This window comes from Anser brachyrhynchus (genome assembly GCF_964034855.1).
Source record: "Anser brachyrhynchus genome assembly, chromosome: 20".
Lineage (NCBI taxonomy): Eukaryota > Metazoa > Chordata > Aves > Anseriformes > Anatidae > Anser > Anser brachyrhynchus.
Genome location: NC_137713.1, coordinates 9,056,404 through 9,080,107, shown reverse-complemented (window position 1 = coordinate 9,080,107; position 23,704 = coordinate 9,056,404). Strand labels below are relative to the sequence as shown.

The following is a 23,704-nucleotide window of genomic DNA, read 5'->3' as shown; positions in this document are numbered from 1 at the left end:
TTATCCACTCAAGTGGATAAAATACCATCTATTTAAATCCTTACACAAGCAGCCTGTTTTTCTTATGATTGATGACTCCGTTAATGTGATCGAAGCATTCCCCTCTGGCAGGAAAGCAGTGACGTGCAAGAACTGAGCTGGTGTCCTCAGCAGTGTCTGACAGCATCAAAAAACACTGCAATGCAGTCACAGCCAAGGCCAGAGTGGGTGGCCAAGGGGAGTGAGTTTGCTTTCCACCTGCATCTCAGCATTCAGATGTATTGATCCGCCAGACACAGATATCACCAGCCCTTTGTCTGCTCCCTCCTTGGGACAGAGAGAGCACATCCCATTAGCAGGAATGGAGAAATAGCCTCAGCTTCCTGTGTGGTGGGTTAAGCAAACCCCACAAAAAAGGCAGAAATTCAGAGCCCAGTTTCCAAATCAGGTAGCTGCAGCACAGGGTTAATGTTATCACGACCTGAAACTCCCTAAGAGTGCCAGTGAGGAAGCCGTGCTACCTCCTACCTGCTCATGTTGGGCCTTCATAATGGCAATCTCCTTCTCCACCTCGCAGATGTGGCTGGTGGCTTTGGCAACTTCAGCCCGCTCCAGGTCACGCTCTGCCAGCAGCTGTTCGATGTGCTGCTGCTTCTCCTTCAGCGCCTCCTGCAGAGCCGTGGTGCCAGAGATTTTTCGGGCATAACGTGAGGAGGTCTCTGTCAGCTGGAGAACAGAGTTAAAAAGAGGCAGGAGTAAAGTTGTGTCCTCCCCAGTCCAGAATAGCCTAAAGTCCCCTGTCAAATCTGAAATATACCTCATCTACTGATTATTTATTATGCTGTACAGAGCTGTAGTGCCAGCTCTGTGCCCTACAAGTCACGTTAATGAGTCTGCAAAAAGATTGGGCATTGCTTGCAAGCTCAATAGCTCTCCTACACTACAATGGAAGAATAATTTCCCAAAGGACAGGACATGGGGTGGGAATTAGGTCAGGAAAGGTTACCATGTATTGTATCATCTGCCTTTTAAAATGCATTTTATCAACGCCCAGCACTAGTGCAGTCCCAAACAGCGAGCTCAGCTAGGAGGAATTATATCAATTGGAGGCTGGTACGGGCTGGTTGGATCTGCTCCCAGTAAGGGGTGCTGCACCCTCTTCCCCAGCCAGGATGACTGCAGGTGCTATGCAGCACATGCTACGTCAGAGCTAGAGCTTTTAATGATATTGCTGCCGGCTCTGCTGTCTGCCTTCTTGAGCACCTTCCAAAGCACAAGGCATGTGATCCAGGACAGAGTCACCCCTTCATGGCAAAACGCAGTCGCTGCAGGAGCTGGAAGGCATAGCTGTTTAACAGAACAGCTCACTGCAATGCAAACACATGGGGCAGGAAGCAATGGCATTGTTTTGCAGGGATCTTGTAACAAAACCTGCTCTTAACAGCGGAGCTGAGGTTCATCCCACTCCAAACAGCCCCTTGGGCTTTTTAAATGGTCACAATTGCTCAGCATCTGGTTAAAGAAAAAAAAGCTGCATGCCCAGTGCAGCTGCTGGAACAAAACTCCAACCCTCCCAGGTTTGTAGATCCAGGCCGCAGCAGATAGAGGCTGCAGTCTGTGGGACAAGCCACTTACCAGCCCGCTGCGGCTGGGCCGGCCCCCGACGGACGATGCCACGGAGCTGACGGAGCTAATGGAGGAGCTGCTGGGGCTGTGGGTTAAGGCAGACACCCCCATGGCCATCCGTTTGCTCTTCTTGGCCTTGGCAGGGCTGGTCGATGGGAAGCCGATCCGGATCACCTTGTGGATGGGAGCAAAGAGGCCGAACTTGGGGGGGCACTGGAAATACCTGTAACACAGGAGGGATGCTCCAAGTCACAAGTGCTGCAGCATCCACCTCGCCCAAGCCTTGCAGAGCAGCACTGCCAAGCAATACATGGCCCCAGCTCATCTCTCAGTGCTTCGCTGTGACTGATTCCTTTATGCGAGTGGCTGGATTATTCTCCTTTCCTGCCACTTAGAGCAGTGGCAACCTCCATGTTTTCACTTGTGGTGATTAAGAAGGGAAGCCCAAGATAATTGCCAGGCACGCTTTGATAAGCTGCCAGGAAAGACCCAGCTGGTAGCCCGGATAGCACAAGGATCCCAGCACATAAACACAGTGAGAGCACACGCTCTCCTTCCTTCCAGAAGGAAAACAGCCTTCCCAAAACCTGCATGTCTGTGCTCTCTACCCTGCTTTGCAGAAAAGTCACACAGCAAAGTGTGTCAAATAAAAAGGCACAAATCACACAGCTCTGTACAACATGCTATGGGTAAGTTTTTCCTCCCAGAACAAGAGCTGCCATTCCTCCTCTCCTAACTTTGCAGCTAAAAATGCCGTTATCCCAAACTCCAGTGTGTGCCATCCCCACTGGGTGGTAGAGGGAGGGAAACTGGTTCCCTGCAAACAAACTAAAAAAGAAGCAAGCATAAAAAAAGGGTGTATCAGGTAACTGCAGCAAGCCTGATGATTATGTCTCTCTGAACGAATAAACAAAACCTACAGTGTCAAACCTTGGGAGCCCCCTTGGAGCTTGGGCCTATCTATTATTATCCAGCTGCACTGCAGCAAGTAAACCCAGACAACCTCCAGGCATCATGTCCCTTTGTGCCAATGGAAGGGCCAACACAACACTCTCCACTTTAAGAATTTTTTCTCAAAGCCTCAGTAGTGAGGCTAGGACAAAATACCGGGCCATATAATAGTCTGTCCTATGTTTGCATTAAAAAAAGATTCTAATGAATAAATGACAAACCCAGCTTTCCTAGCACAAGTGCTCTTTCTCCAGATGCAAGCAGCTGGTTCCCAAAAGCCTTCTGTTTGTAAGTGCTGGCAGTCACCTGGCTGTGTCACAGGCAGACCTCTGTGCTTGAGAGGCCAGAGAACAGCCTCATCTCCACCCAGATGAGTGACTAATTTTCAAACACCTGCTCAACTCTTTTTTTTTTAAATTAAAAAATGAGAAAAACCCTACCACCCAAAATCACTTAGACCCCTCTGCTTGCTACCAACACAGGCTCCTGGGTTTAGAAAGGCAGCGCTACCACAGGCTGGCCTTGTTCCAGAACGAAGACCCAAGGCAGAAAAAAGCGACCCTCCTCAAGTTCTGGCTGCTTTGCCACCAGCTCACCAGGAGAGTTCACGACAGCAAAGATGGTGACGGAGTCCTTTGCTGGCTCATTTGCCTCCACATTACCTCCCCTCCTTCCACCAGCCTCCACCGACTCAGGGACAGCAGGCTGCCTTTGGGCCCAGCTCTCCTGCTGTATCAGACAGCAACTGCAGCATGAGCACTGGTGGTAGGCAGCCAGACCAAGGATGCTCGCTAGATGGCAACAGCCACCAAAGCAGAGAGCCTCCGGAGCCCTGGACAGCCTCTTACCAGCCTGATTCTGGCAGGACAAACTCTGGGCAGTACCAGGAATCCTGAGTGGCCAGGACAAATGTGGGGAGCACTGTCTGAGGGGTGCCTGCATGGCCCAAGGGAGTGGGTTTTAGTATGGTGGCCTTCCTCCAGAACCCTGCTGTTGAAGTCAGTCCATCCTGTTAGCTGCCAGCGAAGCGTTTTCACTGCAGAAAAATCAGAAGGTTAGATGAAGGCTCAAGGGATGAAGAGGGACAGTTCTGCAAGCCTGCAGCCAGATGCTTGGTAGACAGACCTTAGCTGAACAGTGCCTGTGTACCACTGCTGTGTTGGCTAGCATTCACTGCTGCTACAAGATCTGCATAATCGGCTTGGACACAAGAGGCAGGGATGCCGTACAGATTTCCTTCAATCTCCTCTATTTAATCAAAACCTCTGAATTTGCTTCTGCTCCCTGATCCTTGCTGTGGGAATCAATTGTTCCTGTTTTTGATAAAACGCCAAAGAGAAGCCTTGCAGACACAGTGCGCACCACAGCAAAATAAAACCGTGATGTAGCGGTTTCAGAAGAAAGATGACTTTCAAAAACTGGGATTTCAGAACACAGCAACAGAAGCGTGAGGATGAGAGCCAGAGAGAGCACCCTTACCACTCACATCTGCCTTCCACACATTCCACATGCACAAAGACAGTAAATCACTTCTTAGCACCCTGAAGATGAAGCTTAGATATTTTATCGTGCACGACAACGAAAGCAGGGACTTGGCTTCACTCCATGACATATTCTGGTTCTTTTCTTTAGAGAACAGGCTGGAAGTCAGCCATCTGCTGCCAATCATTTACTGCTTTCTTGCTCTGACATTGAACAAGGCAGCGTTTCTCTTATTTAAAATGAAAATATTTGACTGCTGCACAAAAAGAGGCTGATTCAACACAAGAAGCCTTTATTACAGAACCTGAGATCTACCAATGGAAGAACTCTCAGTTCCTGAGTAGTTTCAAAGTTAAATCTCACCTTTAATGTAAGATTTGCTTAAGGAGCCCTGAGAAATCAGCTGTATTTCCCCTGTAAGGAACTTGTGAAGGACAGGAAATCAGTTCCACCTGTACTGAACCAAGGCCAAAGCACTGCTGTATAACTCAGGTCTAAGCATCGCCAAACTCAACACCTGAGGCTGGGGGTCATTCCCTTATCTAGCTTCTACATGAAAAGAAATACTGCTTCTTAGAAAGCTTGCTAGGTGTCCCTGCCTAGTTTTCTAGACACTAACAAGGGCTTTTTTGAAACAAAAATAGTGGAGGTACTATCGAGGCAGAGGTGATAAGATCGATCAGCAGATAGCTGTAGCACTACAGAATTACTACAAGAACAGACAAGGGCCACCAACTGTTCATTCAGATCTTTGGGAAGTTGTTCCCAGGAAGAAAAAGGCCAGAAAAGCCAGAAAAAGTTAGAACTTTATTCTCTATAGTTCTGACAGGCTCAATTTCAGATACAGTGCAAGAATAAAGTTTATTTATGAAGCACATGTGTGGTAGAAAGCAGACCTAACCCAATCACAGAACCCATTCCTAGCAAAAAACAAAGTGCAGTGCAATTTGGTATCTTCTCTCGCTACTCTCTCATTTCCTGCAGCCACTCCGGTTACTTCTCTACGTACAGACCTTATTTGATTCTGCTATAAAATGCTCCGGTAATGAGGCTTCCATTTTATCTCCCGGAAAAGTTAGTCCAAAGTTTAAAAGACTCAAAACTGGACTCTTCCTCCCAATTTATAACATCCAACCCAACACATCAACTCTCCCCTCCCAGACCCAATGGAGTTTGGCACCCAGTCCCCGCAGGAGGCACGCAGGACCCACAGGCTGGGGCCAGGAGCGGACAGTACCTGGTACCAGCCACGGCCCCGTCGTTCTTCCCCAGGGGCTCGTCCAGCTCCACGCCACACCACTCTCCTTTGGCAAAATCCGTCTCTCCCACGTAGCGAACAACTCCTGTCTTTGTCCCGCCAACCTGTCGGAGGTAAAACGCTGAGGGTTAGAGACAAACACTAGCGTTACTGCAAGTCAGTTAAAGCTGGAACAGATGTGGAGTGAGAAAGGGAAAAAGACATCATCAGCATTTTCTGATTCAGATCTAATGAAACCAGAACAGACAGTTTTCATGTCAAGTTCTCCTAGCACCAAAGATGCCTCTCCAATAACGACAAGCAAATCTCCCACTTCTGGACGTGTCTGCCTGGGAGATGTCAGGACAAATACAATGAAAACACCAACTAGTTGCATGCAGTTGCTTGCCAGACCTTGAAGGAGTTTAAGCCCTCCACGCACAGCTTATACCTGCCTCCTGCAAGGCACAGAGAAATAAGAAAAGTCACACCTTTTGCTCCCCTGTGTGCACTTAAAGCTCTCAGTGCCCTGAGTAGACCCCAAGACAGCAGAAGTCAGCAATGCACAAGGCTGTGTTTTGATCACTGTGACCAGAAGACATTTCACTGAGCAGAAGCTGTATCAGCTGCGTCTGCCGTTACACCAGGAGTGCCTACAGGTGTCCTTCGGTATTTGTGCTGAGAAAAGAAAGATGGAAAAGCAGGAGGGATATTCTAAAGATCTGTATTTCAAGTAAATCAGCATATAATTTAAACCTTTTTTGGCCTCTCTGTTAAGCCTAGGTTCAAGGAAGAAAGCTTGAAAATGTTAAGATTAAGTTTGCAGCTTTTAACTTCAATGACTGGTGGTTAATTTTTTTAATGTTAAATTTTACATAAAGCAGTATAAACCAAATATTACTACCCTACAGAAATCAGTGATGGAGAAATGCAGAAATCTCCAGCTTTTTACATTCCAGGGATGTCACAGGTTTACCAATTCTTAATCACTAAGTATTCTGGAAATTGCTTATGCAAAGGCAAATGAGTTTTCCCAGCCTAAAAATAACTGCACCTGAGAGGACCAGGGAGCACAGCTCTGAAGCCTAGGTCCTACCCCAAGTCCTGGGAGGCTGCGCTGCAGCTTGAGCTGGTCCTCTGTAAGTTTTCCCACTAGGGATGTAGCAAAGTGCTGCTCATGGAAAAAACACTCTGAAGTTCTACAGGAAGGAAGAAAATATTTGCCAGCAGGAAAAGTATCAGAAGGCGGCTTTCTGGTCCTACACCATGCCCTGGAGCGAAAGGACTTCATTTCAGTATTAGGTACTTGGCAAGTTACAGATTTGAATAGTTTCGGTAAGATTCTTTATTACTTGCTCATAGTCAAACAGCAGTCCCGTTTTTGATTTATCTGAGTCTAGAAAGAATTATTCTCTTAATATTAATGCAATGATTTAATACCATTTTAGTACATTTCTTTAGCTACAAGCTGAATTCAATAAAGATGCAATTCATCTTAGTGCCATTTATAAAAATGGAGGGAGCTTACCAGCAGTCTTAAGTTATTTTTTTAATCGAGTTTTAATTACAGATACAGAGCCACATGATCCTGACCCCACAGAACCTCATGTGAACTCCTTAAAAACCCGATGAGCTCCCTCCACCAGTGTGAGTCTCCAAACAGCAAAGAAAGTTTTCTTAATATATACATGTGTAAGAGCACCAGAGCAGGACAGTAAGAGAGCAGGCTGTGTTCCTACCCAAAAGTCATAAATGGCTATCCCATAGCCCCCCAGATGGCTATGGGATTCTTTGTTTCCAAAGTAATGCATTTTATTTCCCTTTTGAGGGTTGATTATTCTGTCTTTTCCATGAAGCACACACTTGCCACACAGGATCATCTTCTCCCCATTCTGTCCCAAATGCCCACATCTGCTCCCCGACAGCCCGGGTTCCCTCACTCTGATGGGGCTGGGAGCACGGTCAGGAGCTGCTATCGGGCTGCCACGCTCACAGGTCAACTTTTGGACCCCTTGTTGAACTTCCCAGCTTCTGGCAGGCACACAAACTCTCATGGATGGACAGCCTAGAAAATTCATCCGCCTCAGACATGCAGATTTATTCAGCCCCGATAATCTGCTAATGCTGCTAAAATAAATAATGCGTTTCGGAAAAAGCCAGCTGGCAGGTCACACCAGTGCACAGAACGAACAGTCTCATCAAAACAGAAGCATTTGTTTTTATTAGACCCTTCAATAAATCAGAAGTATCACCTTGGAAGGAGGGTAGAAGCAGCTTGAGAAAGCCAGCAGGGCCGGCACTCACATACCCTAAGTCACAGCGGTTCGCAGCTGCGCAACTGCCCCTTCTCCCCACACCTCGCTGCTATACCATGCTTCCAGAGCAAAACTCTCAAACCTTTTCAGAAGAGCTTTTAATACTTCACCAAGATTGTCAGCGAGATTATTCATTTCCAAGAGAATGGGATTTTACCCAATGTAAAGTGTTATTACTTTCAGTTATAGTTATTTTTACAGAAAAGCAGCTAAAACAGCTCCTTTTTGAAGCTCAAAAAACAAACAGTATTGACATAGTAAGATTTTTTTTTGTTCTGTTTTGGAGGGTTTCTGATTAGCATTAGTGTTCCATGTTTTCACCTGAAGCAAAGAAACCCTTATATAATTAACTTAAATCAAGCTCACCACAGTCCGCCCTCTCCATCTGGACTCCAGCAGCCTCGGAGCCACACAGCCACCTCTAATCTCCTGGGGAGTTCAGATCCAGCCTCAAGTTCTCAGCCTTGGCTCCCATGGCCCTTTCCGTGCCTTTGACTAGAGCCCATCGTCCTGACCTGGCCTTTCCTCAACAAAAGGCCTCCAAGAGTCCCAAGAAAGTCTTGGGCTTGACATTCAGAACACAAAACCAGGGATATTTAATGGTTTCTGTCCTTAACGAGAGAGTCAGAAAAGCATCGTGCAGTCACAGAAGAGACATCCACGCGCCTTTCCTGCTATCTGTAGTAACACTGACATCATGTTTTACTACGGTTTTCTCATCAAAATGACAAAATTGGACTCATACCAGTATCCCAGGGCTGAAAAGACAATGATGCTAATCCTTCCAGACACTGTCTTCAGCAGAGCTGCTGATATATCGTTTAAACAATTTGCCCAGTTAGCACCAGGCATGTCTCGATCTGGCTGCTGCAAGTCAGACCCCTGCAGCCTGCGTTTGCTCCTTCCCCTTACGCCCCCTTCCTGCTCACCCCATTCCTGCTCACCCCACTGCAGTTTCATGCTCTCAGCAAGAACCTCCTAACAGCTGCCCTCAGCCCAGGGCCTGTAGGCAGTGCAGTGCTGTAATTCACTCCAGTACTGCTCAGGGAAAATAAAAAAAAAGTGGAATTCAGGCCAACAGGGACCGCTCCCCACAACACCAGGCACAATTCATGGGCCAGCGTTGGCTGTAGACTCCTGCTTGAGCACACCCCTCAGGCAGAAACCACAGAGATGATGCTGTGCTACCTGCTTAAAATTCTAATCTAGCCATCTCAATTTATTTTCTCAGCTGCTTTCCAAGCCATTTCCATGGGACTGTGCTGCTGACCAGAGGGCCAAGGTGGGAATGATAAGCGTGCAAGTAAAACGTACCAACACATCTCCTCACATCTCATGCCAGGTCCCTGCAGAGTTGCGAAGCTCTGCGACCTCCCTGCCTGTGGGAAGAGGAAGGAAGGGGGTGGTGGGGAAAGGGCAGGCACGGGACTCTTATTATTGGATGATGCTAACAAGAAATTGAAGCTTGTCTTCACTGGACAAGTGCTGCTTGCTCCTGAGACATTACCCAGCACGTGAGCTGAGGCAGCCATCCTTTCCCTCGGGGAGGCAAAACAGGCATTTGGCTTTTTTCTTGTACTCATTTTAGGAGTGTATTTCCACCTGAGCTGAGCGGCAGCAGCTGTGTTTCCCAACTACGTGTGCTTTAGCTCTTCCAAGCATAATGGCAGAAGATTATCATACAAGGCCTGATTTAGAGAGAGTGCTTTCTGCAGTAGCGTGGGCGTTTGTGTCCAGACATCAGAGATTATGTGAAATAACCAGCTCTCAGTACAAGGGAGTAAACACACATACCTATGGGAAACGCACGTCAATGCTTACTAGGGCTGTGTCCCAGCTGACAGCCGGGCACAGCGCTCAGCAGGCTGGCGGCAAGGTGCAGGTCTGGTTGCAGTCAGCTCTGTCTGTAAACACAGCTCATTTCAGGTGGCATCCGACCATCAGCAGTTTCATCTGACCAGACACTCGCTACATCATCTGTGAATGCCAGAACTGGCTTTTAGGATGAGGGGGAAAAAGACAGCCGAGAATTACAGGAGAGTTCCTCCTACATGAAGTTACAGGGATTTTTTACAGTCTCTTCTAACCCAAACACTTACCTTTGGGGCCAACCCATCCCCATAGCACAACTCAGTATTGCGCAGGGCCAAGTCTGACAGCGCTGCTGATGCAAGACATCTGGGCACATTTATCTTTCAGGCACCAGTGAGAAAATAACGTCCTCGGGACGCGGTGCAAGAGGGAAGTCTGGAATTACAGCATCCCTCCTGAGGCTGCCTTCGGTACCGAGTCCACCCACGTTAATTGTACAGTGTGCTCTGCCACAGACCGCTTGCAACTCCTACTTAATGATAGCTACAGCATGCAGAAGACAAGGACTGGCCAATGCATCAGCCCAAATGAATGGTTAGGAGGGTGTGTGCATGCACAACAAGCCTCAAAGAGTTAACATGGCACCAGGGCAGTGCAGTAACTCCGGGCTATTTATTACCTCTTAGCTTCACTGCAGGGACAGGGAACACTTGCTCGTGTGACAACAGCAGTCACCTACTGTTCACACCAAATCTTATATGGTGAGAAAAAAGCTTGGACTAGAAGACCTGTGTGTTTTCCTGTTTCTTGAATCCTGCAAGTTACTGGAGGGCAAAACCTTCCCAAAAACTCCCCCAAAACCTTCCCCCAAACCTCCACAGGGATGGAGACTGCCGTATTCCCATGCGAAGCCCTGGGCTCTGCCATCCTGCTGTCATACCCGCCAGCCAAGGCACAGCAATTAATGGTCTCCACAAGCTGAAAGCAGGTGATGAATACTAACATCTTTCCTGACAATACTGTCCCGACAGAACTACAGAATGTGGATCCACCTTTCTTCACTGCCTGGTTTGCAATCAGTGAACGCATCTTGTTACCATCCTTCTGCTAAACCCAGGAACACCGCTGCATCTGTAAGACCCTAGCAAGCTGGGAGAGCTCTGCTGAATTACCAGGAAAAGAAAAAGCACGGATGGTTCCTTCCCAATACCTCACATGCCTTCCCAGCAGCGAGACTCCAGTCGCAGGCACTGAAAGAGCTCAAAGCCAGCCGACAGCAGAGCCCCTGGCCGTCCCGGCCCAAGGGGAAAGGCTAATGCTGCGATCCTCCTTGCCGGGGAGCTCCTAACGAGAATGTTTTTTCACTCAGGTGGTTAAAGGCTTTCTGCAGCTTCAGGCAGGCAGATCAACATTGGTGTGTGCAGCTGCAGGGGGGCACCAAAGAAACGGACGCGATTAGTTTACTCATGACAACTTTGTCATTTGCCAAGAGCCAGAGGTTGCAATACACCACAGGCAAAAAGCCACTTGGCAGCATGCAGAGGAGAAAGCGATCGCTATCATGCACTCAGGGTGAGCCCGGAGTCTCTCTGCAGCAGCCCAACCAGCCCACCACGGCAGTCCTGCCACCAGCCAGCCCCGGCACCGCTCCATCAGGATCCCACTGTCAGCACCGCCCCTGCTATCTCAACAGCGATTCTGGTTTCGGCCACCTACAAGTCCTGGCAAAGTTGCAAACCTAGAATCTATCCAAAGAGTAACTGGGGCAACACTTCACAGGAATATAGTCAATCAGCAATTAAGATGCTTCATGGCCCTTAAATAGTCTTGTTTGTCACTCGATTTTGGTACTGAAGAGAGCAATCTCGGTTAGGAGACAGAAGGATGGCTAAGGGACGGAACATCTCTCTCAAAAGAATATTCTTTATTTAGACTTGCATACAGAGAACAGTCACCTCCTTCCCACCCTTCTTCAGCAAGTACATTAGGGTGGAATGAGTTCAACTGCTGAGAAAGCCCCCCCAGCATGTAAAATACATTTTCTTAGGCAAAAAAACCAGCAGCGATTCCTCTCAAGCAGAAAACGCTCAACTGCTCCATCTCTCTCTTTCCATCCGTTCCTTCCCTGGAGAAAGGCAGCCAGCCAGCCTCACATTAACAGCAGCACTCCAGCGATTACCACGTGCTGGGAAGCTCCCTTCTTACTAAAGCAAAGGTTAATTGTTCCACATTCATTGCCAGACCTCAAGAAATGAGGTTCGACAATATCAGGGTGGAGGGTTTTTCTTCACCTCTTTAATGCAATTTTTGCATCTCTGGGAAAACATCTGAGTTCAGACGTGCCGAAGGCAAATGTTACCTAATTCTTCTAGTGGAAAGCTCCATTAAGTCACTTTTAACAGCTGCTGGAGAGTCAGGAAGGGTCTCGGAACAAAGTTATTGAAAAGGAAAAATGACTTCAAGCTATAATGGACTTCAACGAAGTGAATGTAAGCCACTAGCAGAAAATGCCCGGGATGCAGAGCGCTGACGCTCGCAGCACCAGGTGCCAACCCTGCAGGCCCAGGAGGGGCTCCTGCAACCTTCTGCTCTGTCAGCAGAGCGATTACAGAAAATGCAGGTCCTCCCCTCCCTCGAAAAGCCTGCGGTGGTTCCCCTCTGCCCCAAAGCCATTCTCAAATAAAAAGATAATCTTACGGGAATGCACGCACTAAGAGCAATAAAGACGACTAAAACCACACCAATCTGCAGAGGACAAGACCAAGGATTGACTCAGGGAATTTGAGGCAATTCGGGTTAACCCAGAATTATTGCTTATGTATTCAAGCACCAAATATGATTAACTGATGTCTCCATTACTGGAAAAAAAACCATCTGCCAAGCACATATTACTGGACCGTACCAGCAAATGGTTTCTTGTTATCATTACCTGCTCTTTTCCTGGACCTCTGCTACCACACACAAACAATTCCTGAGGTTTCTCTGAGTGCTCCTGCTAGTGCCTGTGAGATGCCGAGCTCGCTTCAGATTTGTTCTTTTAATGTTCTTCATTACAGTAACACATCATAGTACAAAATGTATTTTATAACATCTGGGCTGGATAAGCCAGCTGGCAGGGGAGGAGGGCTTTTATTCATTTAAAAACAAAAAAACAGAAAAATACACAAGACCATGGAAAAACCATTAACAGTTTGTGTGACGTGAGTGTGTTGAAGTCTCAGTCTGCATGAGCCATGTCAAGGTAAGCACTGTATTAAACAAGCAGACCCTGCCTCAGTGAGCTCGTGGTCAGGACAAAAGAGAGGGATTTGATAATTAAGTCTGGGGAAAGCTGTTGTGCTGCCTGGCTCAGGAGGAATGGAGCCAACGTTACTGTAGGTTTTGTATCTCTTGCAGTTTGCCTTCTATGGCTGCTGCTCCAAAAGCAAAAAAGCTTCACCTGAGCACTCTTCCTTACCCCCTGCAACAGGTAAAGGAGCAAACAAACCAACCAGCTAAAGGAAGACAGATTCCTGAGGCTCATTTTTCCCTTGGCTGGCTGCTTTAGCGTATTCACTTTGAACCATCAGTGTGTGTGCAAACAGAGAACATCTCTGATGCTTTCCCTGCCTGCCCCTGGGACCAGCAGGGACAGCAGCAGCTTTGCTGACAGTGGGCAGACCCCGGAGGAGCAAAGTCAGGAAGCTGACGGATGAGCAGCAAGCCTCTAAACAGCTGGCGGGTCCTGCTGTGATGCAGGATGCAATGCACTTCCGTGGGAAAATCCGAGAATAAAAAGTGTTCTCACCTCTACAGTGAGCTCTGAAAGCCTGCGTGTTCAGACCAGGTTTAATAAGTGCCACACTCGATAGGCACAGACAGAACTCACCTGCACTTCTCTGAAAATGAAGAAGTTAAGAAATATATATATATGTTTAAATAAAATGAAAAAGGAATCAACTCCATCAGCTTGAGCCGCAGCCTGCCCAGGGCTGCGGCTATCACCAGCAGAAAAGCCCTGCTCCCCGAGACCACCGGGCGCGTTGGGAGCGCCTCTGAGCCCCCTGCACAAGACCCTCGCGATTCAGCTGGGCAGCACAGCCCCCTCCCCAGCCTGTCGTGCTACCTGCTGGGGAGCGATGCACCCGCCGAGCCCGGGCAGGAGGCTTTGGAGGGCTGCTGGTGGCAGAACAGCTGGTTTGGGTGGGTCCTCACGGAACTCATCAGCACAGGGGAGTCTACGTGTATCCAAATAAATGTGTGGCTCGGAAAAGCTCACCCTCTGCTGGTGGACACCAGCATCTCTCAGGCCAGGCACTGCCACCGAGCTTAGCCCGCTTTGATCACTTTGTCACCGAAGTCTCTGCCTGCCCCAGCACAGCCTAGGGCTGCTCAGAGGAATACAGAAAGTGTCGGCTTCTACCAAACCACTATCAGTAACCAGAGGGCAAATCTGCCTACAGTTCCATGCCAAAACTACCAGTATCAGAACCAGGTGCCCCCAAAAGGAAACGCTATGTAGCTCATTTCAGATGGGAGCCAGACTGCCTGGGACGCACAAAGACTAACCCTCTGGAACCCGTCATCTGTTGGTTAAAGTCAACTTTAATATACCTGGAGCTAAAAGATAAAGTCACAAGAGATGTATGCTCAACTGCCTGGTTCTTCACAACATCTGGTATCACAGCACGTATCACACACACTAAACAAACCTAAATTATTTTATAGAACTACATAATAAGACTCGATTCACCTGTGCTGTTTCCTTTCTTTCTAAACCTCCACTGAAAATACTGTTCCTTTGATATGACACAAATGGTGACAAATTTGATGGCAAACCTCCAGTAAGACTTTTTTTTAGCACAAATATGTCCCTTTGGCTTGAAGGCACGCGGTGCTCTATTTTAAATAATGAAAACAACAGCACAAATCAGAGGTGGATAATCCATCCACCAGTACAATAATTTCCCCCAAAGTTCTGCCCTTTTATAAAAATAATTGCGAATGTCTTTCTGTATGGGAAAGTAATTACTATCATATCCAGCATCTTAGAAACTGAAGCACCAGAAGGGGAGCGATCAGCCATGAGAGATTCTTGCAAACACTTGCGGAGTATGACCACGTGCAACAAGACACCTCAAAAGCTCCGGCACACACCATTATAGAGAGTATCACAGGGACAGAAGATGATAACCATTGGGATAAAATAATCTATTTCCCTCTCGCATTTGAGTTGCTCTCTCTCTCTCTCTGATCCCGCTCTACTGCTCAGGACTTACCCAACACAAAAAGCACTCTTGCATCAATGTCAAAAAGAGGCACGTCCACAAGACACAGCATCCCAAATAACAATTAATGCAGAAGTTCAAAGCCTGCTTGGCCCAAACACTCCCTTTTCCAAGGCCACACACTGCCCCACATCTCACCACCAACTCTGCCACCCTTTTAACTTGTCCCAAACAAGGAGGAGACAAATTCTGTCGTTCACTTTTCAAGGAAGACCCCACAACCAACTCACCAGCACACGATCTCCAAGCCGTAAGTCCTTCTCCCCTTTTTTCACAGACCCGCTGTCTGAGAGGTTCGATCCAGACTCGTTGCCCGTCTTCATGGCGCTGTTGAGGACACTCTCCCGCAGGGGGATGACACGGGTGGAGAGGGGCGGCGTGGCCGTCCCCGAGTGCAGCGACAAGTTCTGGGCCGTGAGAGAGTCCACGGAGGGGGCGTCGCTCCCCGAGCCCTCGGCCACCGGCTGCCGCGTCAGCTTGGACGGTCGGGTGAAGATCCCCTGCAGCGGCTGGCACTCGAAGTAACGCACTCCACCGACCGAGCCGTCATTCTTACCCACCGGGTCATCCAGAACGACCCCTGCCCACTGGCCCGGAGCAAATTGCGTCTCCCCGAGGTACTGGATCACTCCTGGCTTCACTCCATTCACCCAGACGCGTTCGCCCACCACGAAGTCTCCCAGGAAATCGTCGCCCACCTCGGCAACCTTTGAGCCCGACTTCTCGGCGCTGGCGGTGGAGGTGGTACCCTGCTTGTGTAAGGGCGAGCCTGTGAATCGAGGGAAGAGAGGATTTGGCATGAGGAGAAATCCTAGAGGCAGCCACAACACCAGGAAGGGACATTTACGAAAAGGAAACATCTGGGGCCACGACTCAGGTTGCAGCCTTACACCAGGCAGGAGTTAGAACCTGAGTGACCCCGGTACTTAGACATCTTCTTGGCAGAAGTGCAGTTTGCACTGAAATCTCCACATGCTGCCCAGTTTCTGCAGGTCTCACACACAAGTAAAGAATCAACACCATGTCTTTGTCCCCTTTTATAAGGTGCATTTATTCCCAGTCCCACCACAGCACTGGAGGATATTTAGCACGGCAGTGCCGGCGTAAATAAGCTCAAAAGGACAGAAGTGGAGGTAGGTGCCTAAGGATCCAAGGGGACTGCTCAAAGAAAGATGCCAAAGTCACCCTTTTATCCCAAAAAAGGGTGAGCTGTGATGTTTCAGTGGGTGTTCAGAGCTCCTCAGGTCTGGATGCAGGCAAACAGTTAACCCAGGCACCGTGTGTCCCGCTGGAGGGCAATAACAGCCCCCGTGGGACCAGACAGCTGCCTTCGCACATTGCTTGCTTTTCCCAGCTGCTGCTGTGCCCTGCGCAGAGCAGAGACCAGCAGCAAGCAGACACCTGGGGTATGCTCAATATAAACAGAGCATCTATAAACAGGAAACATCTACAAACCCCCGCGAGCACGGCCCTTCCAGGGCTGGGGTTCACCGTGCAGAACTCAGGCAAACCTGCAAGAGGGAACGCTTATCCCTGCGTCGGCAGGGCCTCCAGCTACGCTTCGCTGGGAGGAGGAAAGCTGCAGATGCTGCTGTAAATTCACCGTCCCAGCCGCTCTCTCCATCTCCTAGGATGGGCCAAACTTGCAGCAGTACAAAAGGAGACCCTTAAGTACGCGGCTGGCATCTGAAGGGTAACAAAGACAACCCAAGCAGACAAGCTCGCAGTGACCCCACACTTGCTGACCCCAGGGTCAAACGATCACAAACGTTGTGCTTTCCGTCTGGGTCCCAGGGGACCTAAAATAAAGAGCATATGGACTTCATTAAAGCACTCTTAAGTCCAAAGACAGGGGGGTGGGCAATGCTAAGTAAGTAAAGCCCTAAAAGAAACCACACAGACTGAGGAAATAAGCTTGCAAATTAAGATCCAGCAAGTCCTATACCCCAGACCTGTGGTCATCCTCAGCACCTGACAGCACTGAGATCCTAAGTGTGCTTCTCCCCTATAGCTGACCTAGGGTGTATGTCCCACACGTTCAGCCCTCAGTTAAAGCTATCTGGACTCTTCAGCCAATCTTTAGCCTGAAATTTCTGGGTGCCACCAACACGAAGCACACCCAGGAAGAAAGTTTTGTTTGCTCTCGGACAAGACCAATCGAGAAAGTCTAAATAGCTGCAGAGGCCAGCCACACTTGAGTGCTTATCTGAAGTGAGCTGTGACATTTGCTCAGCCATCACCACTGCTCAGCCTGCACCACTGCTGCATCTCTTCCAGAGAGAATGGGCCTGACGGATCAAGTCCAGCTCCTAGAAAGACCAAAGAGAGTAACCAAAGAGAGTAACGGCTCTCAAAACAGGACACTTGAAGCTTTGCTGAAGGTTTAATGCCAGGGGAAAGAAAAGAGCACCAGTGCTTCAGTGTTAGTACGAAGAACTTTAGAGTTCTTGCTAAAACAGCTGCCTTAAGAGAGATTACTATTGACACTTCAGTTGTCATTAGACTCCAGAGTCAGCGCTTAAATCTGTGCAGCACAATTGCAACAGCTCATTCGTGGCTCCTGAAGGAATCACCCCCTAGCAGCTCACTAGGCTTGGTGAACTGGAGCTTTAACAACACGAGAAAGTTAGCCAGACTTCCCTGCTCCAGGGTGTGCTCTAACTTCAGCCTCAGCAGCACCACTTCGCCAGAACAAGTACCATAAAACTCACCCCTAGCACAGGAAGGGCAGTGACACAAATGCCATTCCCAACTGGAAAGCTCAGCAGCAGCTGTGTGCAGTGCTCCCAGCGGAGCCCAGCCAGCTTCCTGGGAGAAGGTTGTGTCGTTGTCCCTGAGCTGCCTTCTCTTGACCTTAGTGTCCTGCCCTGAAAGTTTCCTCAACTCACATGTTCATTAACTTCTTAATTTGGCAGCTGCCTGTCCTCTCAAACTTTTAAAAGACAGTACGCCAAAAGGAGCTCCATTAGAGGGGATGGCTTCACATCCAAGAGCCAAGTTCACCTTAAAAACTGAGAAACAAAAAGATTATAAGGATGCTTAGGACTTTTGATCTTTAGTAAAGACTTTAAGTAACAAGGATGGAAAAGGAAACATGGCTCTGTCCAGGTGTGCCAAAAAGACAACCATAAGCAGAAAATAAATGCTACCATTTTCATTTCAACCCCTATGAGCACAAGACAGTCAAGCAGCTAGATTAGGAGCCAGCAAGTTACACTTTAAGGCCAGTCTTTCATTTTAATAGCCAGATATGGCTGTAGGGTTTTATCACCAACAATGTGTGTGCTATGGATGTACTCTCTCCCCTTTTCTATGTGTGCAAATGAATTAAATGAGAAACACAAGTTACGTCCTGGTTTCACGCTCAGCAGAGTGTTGTAATCCCCAGATCTCACGCTGCTGACATGTTTGCAGCAGACCCACACGACGTGCCAAGCAGAACAGCAAACTGAACTCTGCTGTCCAGGGCACTAAAAGCACAGAAATTTTGGACGGGCTGTGTCTGAGTTCACAAAAGATCAAAGCTGTTTTTCTAGCCCTAGCGGAGCCCTAGGAATCTTTATTAGGTCTGTTCATTAACAATCAAGATAGAGCTGACATTAGCTCTCCCAAACACCTCTGTAAAAAGGCTGGGATAACCTAACCCTTCAGCAGCGAAGCTGAAGCAAAGAAAGGCAGGAAGGCTGCCCCAGGGCTGAACAAACACTGCAGCAGAATTTAAAACCACATCTAGACTCACTGTAAGAGCAACCACCTTCAAAAACTGGCTTGGACAGGGGGGAAAAAAAGAGGAGTTCACTGGACTCATGGTGCCACATAGCATTCCCCAATAAAGCCAAAATTTTAGCAGGACTTTGTTCATTTTAGGTGGCTGCCCGACAGGCAGGGCTGCCAAGCTGCAGTAATTACACCATCACAGGGAAGCAGCCTAATTACAGGCTCCCAAGCAGAGCAGTGCAGTCAGAAGCGTTATGAATTCTTTAGCACGAGGCTGAACAGTTCAAAAAGATAGTGTTTAAATGAAGAGCTGCCACAAAGATCACCTTCATCATTATGGCCACACGGCAGGAACTCGGTATTTTACATGCCCTTCATTACCCACATATAAAATAATTACTAAGCCCCCAGTTTTCCCACGGTACAGCTAACAGGCTTTTGTGCACTAAGTTCCCAGAGAAATGAAGAGTCACAGTGGCCCAACCAAAGCCATTCTTCCAGGCTTCAGGTCTGGTGGACCCGCTAATTACATGGCCACACAACAACCAGCGTGGTCTGAGAAGACCAAGCCCTGATCCTCCCAGCCAGGTATCTAGTCACCAGCCCGTAAGAAGACACAAGGCAGCAGTGAGTAATCCATCTTCGATCCCAAGAGTATTTTAGAATAGCCTACGGCTGAAATTAGCTGGCAGTAGGCACTGGTGCTAGCTAGCAGCACTGCCCTCCGAGACTTGACAGCTGCAGTTGTCCCCTCCTAGAGCAGCTCAGAGGAAAGCCACCCAGGTGTCCACAACTCCCGAGGTCTCCTCAGCCCACGGGCACCTAACAGCTGGCCTCTGCCTGCATCACTTGGGTGCTGCTTCTGGAGGGGAAAAGCCCTCCTGTTCTGGTCGGACTCCCCCAAATGAACACAAACGAGTTCCAAGAGAAGGTGCTAAAGCAGAGCTACTGATCTCAGGTACAAAGCTGAGAACGGAGTTACAGCAGAGGAATGAGAAAAACAAAATGCAGATTGATTTTTTTCTGCTCCAACCTACCTTTCAGCAGTTCCCTGGTGATGCTGAGCAAGAAGCCATGGGAAGCGTCCGAACGCCCCTACTGGGCGTTGAACCCGGCAGCTCACCTGGAAGCCAGCGGCATGGAGAGCTCTCCCTCCTTTGCCCAGGGGGATCGCTGCCTTCTCTTTGCCGCTCTGTCCAGCACAAACCCTGCTTGCAGGACAGGACTGCGACAGCTCCTCCCTCCCTCTCACACGTACCACAGGCTCTAAGATATAACACGCACCATGTGGGATCTCTTCCACTCGGGCTTTCCAGCTTTACAACCCTATTGTGCTCGTCAGCCAGCTCATTCTTTGCAGTTTAAATGGTCTTCCTGTAGGTCACAACTCTCAGGGCCGAACAACAATTTATAAACCAAAGTCATGCAGGGCGCCCAGTAAACGCACATCTTATCCAACCCTAAATCTCTGTTTCCCCTTTAGCTTTTGTGAAGCCTGCACGTGACAGGCCAATAACACATACAGCAGACCCGGCCCTTGGGGCCTTTCTGCAAACTCCTGTCCGTTCAGGGGCCGGCACCGACAGGGCACCCCACACGGTTCAGGCACCAGCACTTCAGGAGCCCGACACATTCCTCTGAGCCGGGAACTGGAGAGGCTAAAGGATTTAACTGAGGCTCCGGCCTGCTCGCATGGCTCTCGTTACAGCGTCAATGAAAGCCATGTGTCTGAAGCCCCAGGGATCGCAAGGACTCCGGTAAGCAGAACGTGGGCTCCTCCAGCTCTTGGAAGCGCCTGCCATAGCAAGGGGTGCAGAGGCAGCTTTGTACAGGTACACGAGCGAGAAACCCTTGCAAAGAGGCTCTGAAAGTTGTAGCAGGAGGAACAGAGCAATCACCCCGCAGCATCAGCAGCAACAACCCTCAGTGCAGGATCCCTCAAGAGACACAGCCTCGTGCTGTGTCTGGGAGCCATCCCCGTCCGACAAGACCAGGCACCCTCTCGCTCCCTCCGTGCCTTTCGGCCTCCCGCAGCACTCCGGTTGCTTGTTTCTTATCGCTGGGTAATGGAAACAAAGGGAGAAAGGAAACTTGTTTCGGAAGGGGAGGAGGGAAGAGGAAAATGGTTTAGCATGAGAAGCAGCGCGCAGTGAGCGTTACCCACGTATTTCCTACTCCCTGCAGAAACCTTTTGTGAACTCGCTGCTCCTGAGACACATGCCAGGCACCCTGACTGCCAAAAGAATCAGAAATTCAACAGCCTATTGTGTTGCCATGGGAATCAGGAGACAGGCAGTTAATTGATAAAATGGAGGCACATTACATTTAAATGAAGAAAAAAAGATATACCAGAGTAGTGAGTCTTATGCCAGAAAGGGAGGGCAGAAGGAGAAAACCCATGATATTTACAAAAGAGCTTTACAACACCCTTAGGAAAGGTCTTTTCCCTTCTCCATTTTAATTTTCAGAGGGTTTTTTTTTAGTGGTTGTTGGGTTTTTTTTGTTTGATTTAAACCACAGGGCAAATGAACAGGTCTGTACCTAATACAGCCCCGATTTAGCCTGACAAAGGGTGCACACAACTTTCCGTGCCTATCTGACAGGTGCTGTTTCCTCACCCAGCTGCAGCCCACCACAGATGCTATAGGTACAACTAAGAGGCGATGGGGCAGCTTGCCCTGTGGCTAGCAAACACCTGACATTTGCCAGCCCTGTGGCCAAACCAAGGGGCCAGGAAGCTTCAGGGCCAGCTCTGCTCCTGCCCAGACTGGGCAGTGCTTCGGGGCAGTCCCAAGGCCAGGTGACCGTAAGGCCCATGTGAAGCCAAGGCAGATTTTGTCAGCTGGAAAACCCTGCAGCTGGAAGGAATAATTTATGTTTTCACTGCCGCAAGGATTATGCAAGAGCTTGAGACGTGAGAGCTTAGTGCCTGGCTCACTGCTGGGCTCAAGGCTCAGCTGCCAAGGGCATCTGGTCTCACTGGGGTGCCCGGTACTGCCCCTGCTCACGCTGCAGCCCATGCTCAGGGCACCAAACGCTTGGGATGGATGACATGCTTCTGTTAAAACTACCGCCCTCCACTAAGAGCCAGAGCTGTAGAACAGCATCTCTACAGGCAAGTACCTGTCAACTCCCACCAATCTGGGCTTTACCCATTGCAAGTACTGTTTACTGTGAGCCTCTCTGGGTCTGCAATGCCATTTCACCTCCAAGCACAGCGCTACAGAAATTCCCCAACCGATGGTCGCAGCAGAGCTGATTAGAGCTTCCCATACAGAGACGGGAACAAAAAAGGACAATCCACAGCATCAGTTTTCAACGAGGCAAGCCTCGGTCCCTGTTGAATACCGTATCTGGACTGCCAGGCAGGAGACGAGGAGGCACAACCTGCTGTACCTCTGGGAGCTGCCATCTGCGCGGGCAGAGGCATGGCTTCATCTGGCAGCCTCAGCAGGAGCCGGGGGGCTGACGGGGTCTCCCAAGGGAGGAGGGCTGGCTGCCTGCTGCCTTCACGCTGCTCAGGGGCTGAGGCCTCGCCGCGCGGATTTCTAGGTTCCCACAGAGGAATTGGAGCTTCTCAAAGCTGCTTGGATTACACAGAAATGATGTTGTTGGCAGCCGAGTGAAAGCCAGCCCACTCTGCTCTACCCAAACTCAAATTGTTGAAGCAGCTGTTTTCTGCAAGATTTATCACGGCCTTTTCAGGCTGCAGGATAATGCAGAAAGAGAGAGGGGATAGGTGACCGCTAGAGAAAGCAATGCTTTGCGGGGAGTAGCTGAGTGCCTGGCAGCACATTGTGGGAGGAAGCAGCCCGAGAGATTTATGGCTGACTTGGAAACAACGACTGAAAGCTCTCTAAGTTCAGAGCTGAAAAGTTGGGTCTGTAAGGCCTATCTCGTGGGACCTGAATGTAATGACTGGCACCGAGATGAACTCTGCATCTGGCACCCTGGAAATCTATTGCCCCTGCAGGTCCCTGGAATAAGCCCCACCGCGTGGGTATTAAGATCTGATACAACTTCAGCATCGCCAGCTCTGCCTACTCTGAAGAGAGTGATAATACCTAGAAAGAAACCTGACGGGAGGAGGAAGGGAAGAGGACAATAAGAAACCAACCGAGAACTCAATGAGTGCACAAATGAGAGCTGCTGCAGAGTAGCTCTGCAGGGAATGCAAGGAGATACCCATTGAGGCAGATATTTGTCTTTACAAGGCAGCTGGGAAGGGCACTGAACCTCAAACAGACATCCTGAACAAAGACTTTCTTATAAAGGTCTCATTCAAGAGGCTGACTGGTACAAAATCTGCTCTGCCACGGGCGAGACGTGCCTCCGCGGTGCCCGCCAGAGACGGGAGGGCTGGAGGACCCTGGGCTTTTACAGCTTCACTGGATCAGATAACGGCAGGCTGGCTCACTGTAATTCTTAAAAGAAACTGTGATATTTATTATATGTCAGGATTTTAAGTTTTTCGTATAAACAGTGGCATTCAACACAACATGCAAAGCAGGTAGTTTTTGGCAGCACAGGGCAGAAAGGAGGTAAGTGCCTAGTAGAGAACACACAAGATTTCTTTCACTGAGTGATAATTAGCTTGCAGCATATGGACGGATCTATTCACCAAGATTACAGTCCTATTTTTTTTTTTACATAATTATTATTTTTAAAAAACATATTATTTCAACATTCATGTTTCAATCTGTTATCTAACATTTTCCAGCCTGAAAACATGGCCCATCTATCATACCTCTGGAAAGGCATCCTGTTTTCCTGATAAATAACGAAAACAAAAATCCCACAATATTAAGGGTGTTCCAGGTCTGACAGAAGGAACGGAGCACCCACACCTTTTTCCCCAGCCCACGCCACCCCAGCCTCTAGAAAAAAAAAGTCACAGACCCATTTGAAAACCTAGGGCTATGTTGAAGCAATCCCTGGTGCATTGCTGAATAATACAGATTTCATTCTTAAATAACAAACAAAATCACTTTAACGATAGAATATGCAGCTTGGAAGCATTGTTCACTTTGTTGATTATAGCTTATTTTAACTAAAGGGTACGGTTTCTCATTTAAGCAAGCCCTTAGCTATAACTATTCAATACTTCTTTTTCCCCCCCAGTCCCTCAAATGGTCACCTCGCCCAGATCATTGCAAGCAAAATACTTCAGATTTATACTTAAGGAGAATAAGAGAGCAGCCTGAGGTAGCACAGTGCTGTGATAACCCACGAGACGGCCCTGAGGGCGAGGAGACCAGCTGGGGGGATGCACTTACTCGGAGCACGCGGGTGACCAGCCTTCAGGCAGCCCGAGCATC

General features: G+C 48.8%; 1 protein-coding gene across 6 annotated transcripts in view; it reads right to left on the bottom strand.

Annotated features, from left to right (window-relative positions):
• Positions 1-23,704, bottom strand: part of CLIP2 (CAP-Gly domain containing linker protein 2) — an 81,355-nt gene that overhangs the window by 25,989 nt on the left and 31,662 nt on the right. For all 6 annotated transcript variants that reach the window (XM_080562879.1, XM_080562878.1, XM_080562883.1 and 3 more), the window contains exons 3-6: positions 14,900-15,438; positions 5,276-5,400; positions 1,615-1,828; positions 508-705 (exon numbers count right to left, since the gene is read on the bottom strand). In XM_080562879.1, the coding sequence (XP_080419005.1) occupies positions 508-705; positions 1,615-1,828; positions 5,276-5,400; positions 14,900-15,438 (1,076 nt within the window). The remainder of the gene's footprint in view (positions 1-507; positions 706-1,614; positions 1,829-5,275; positions 5,401-14,899; positions 15,439-23,704) is intronic.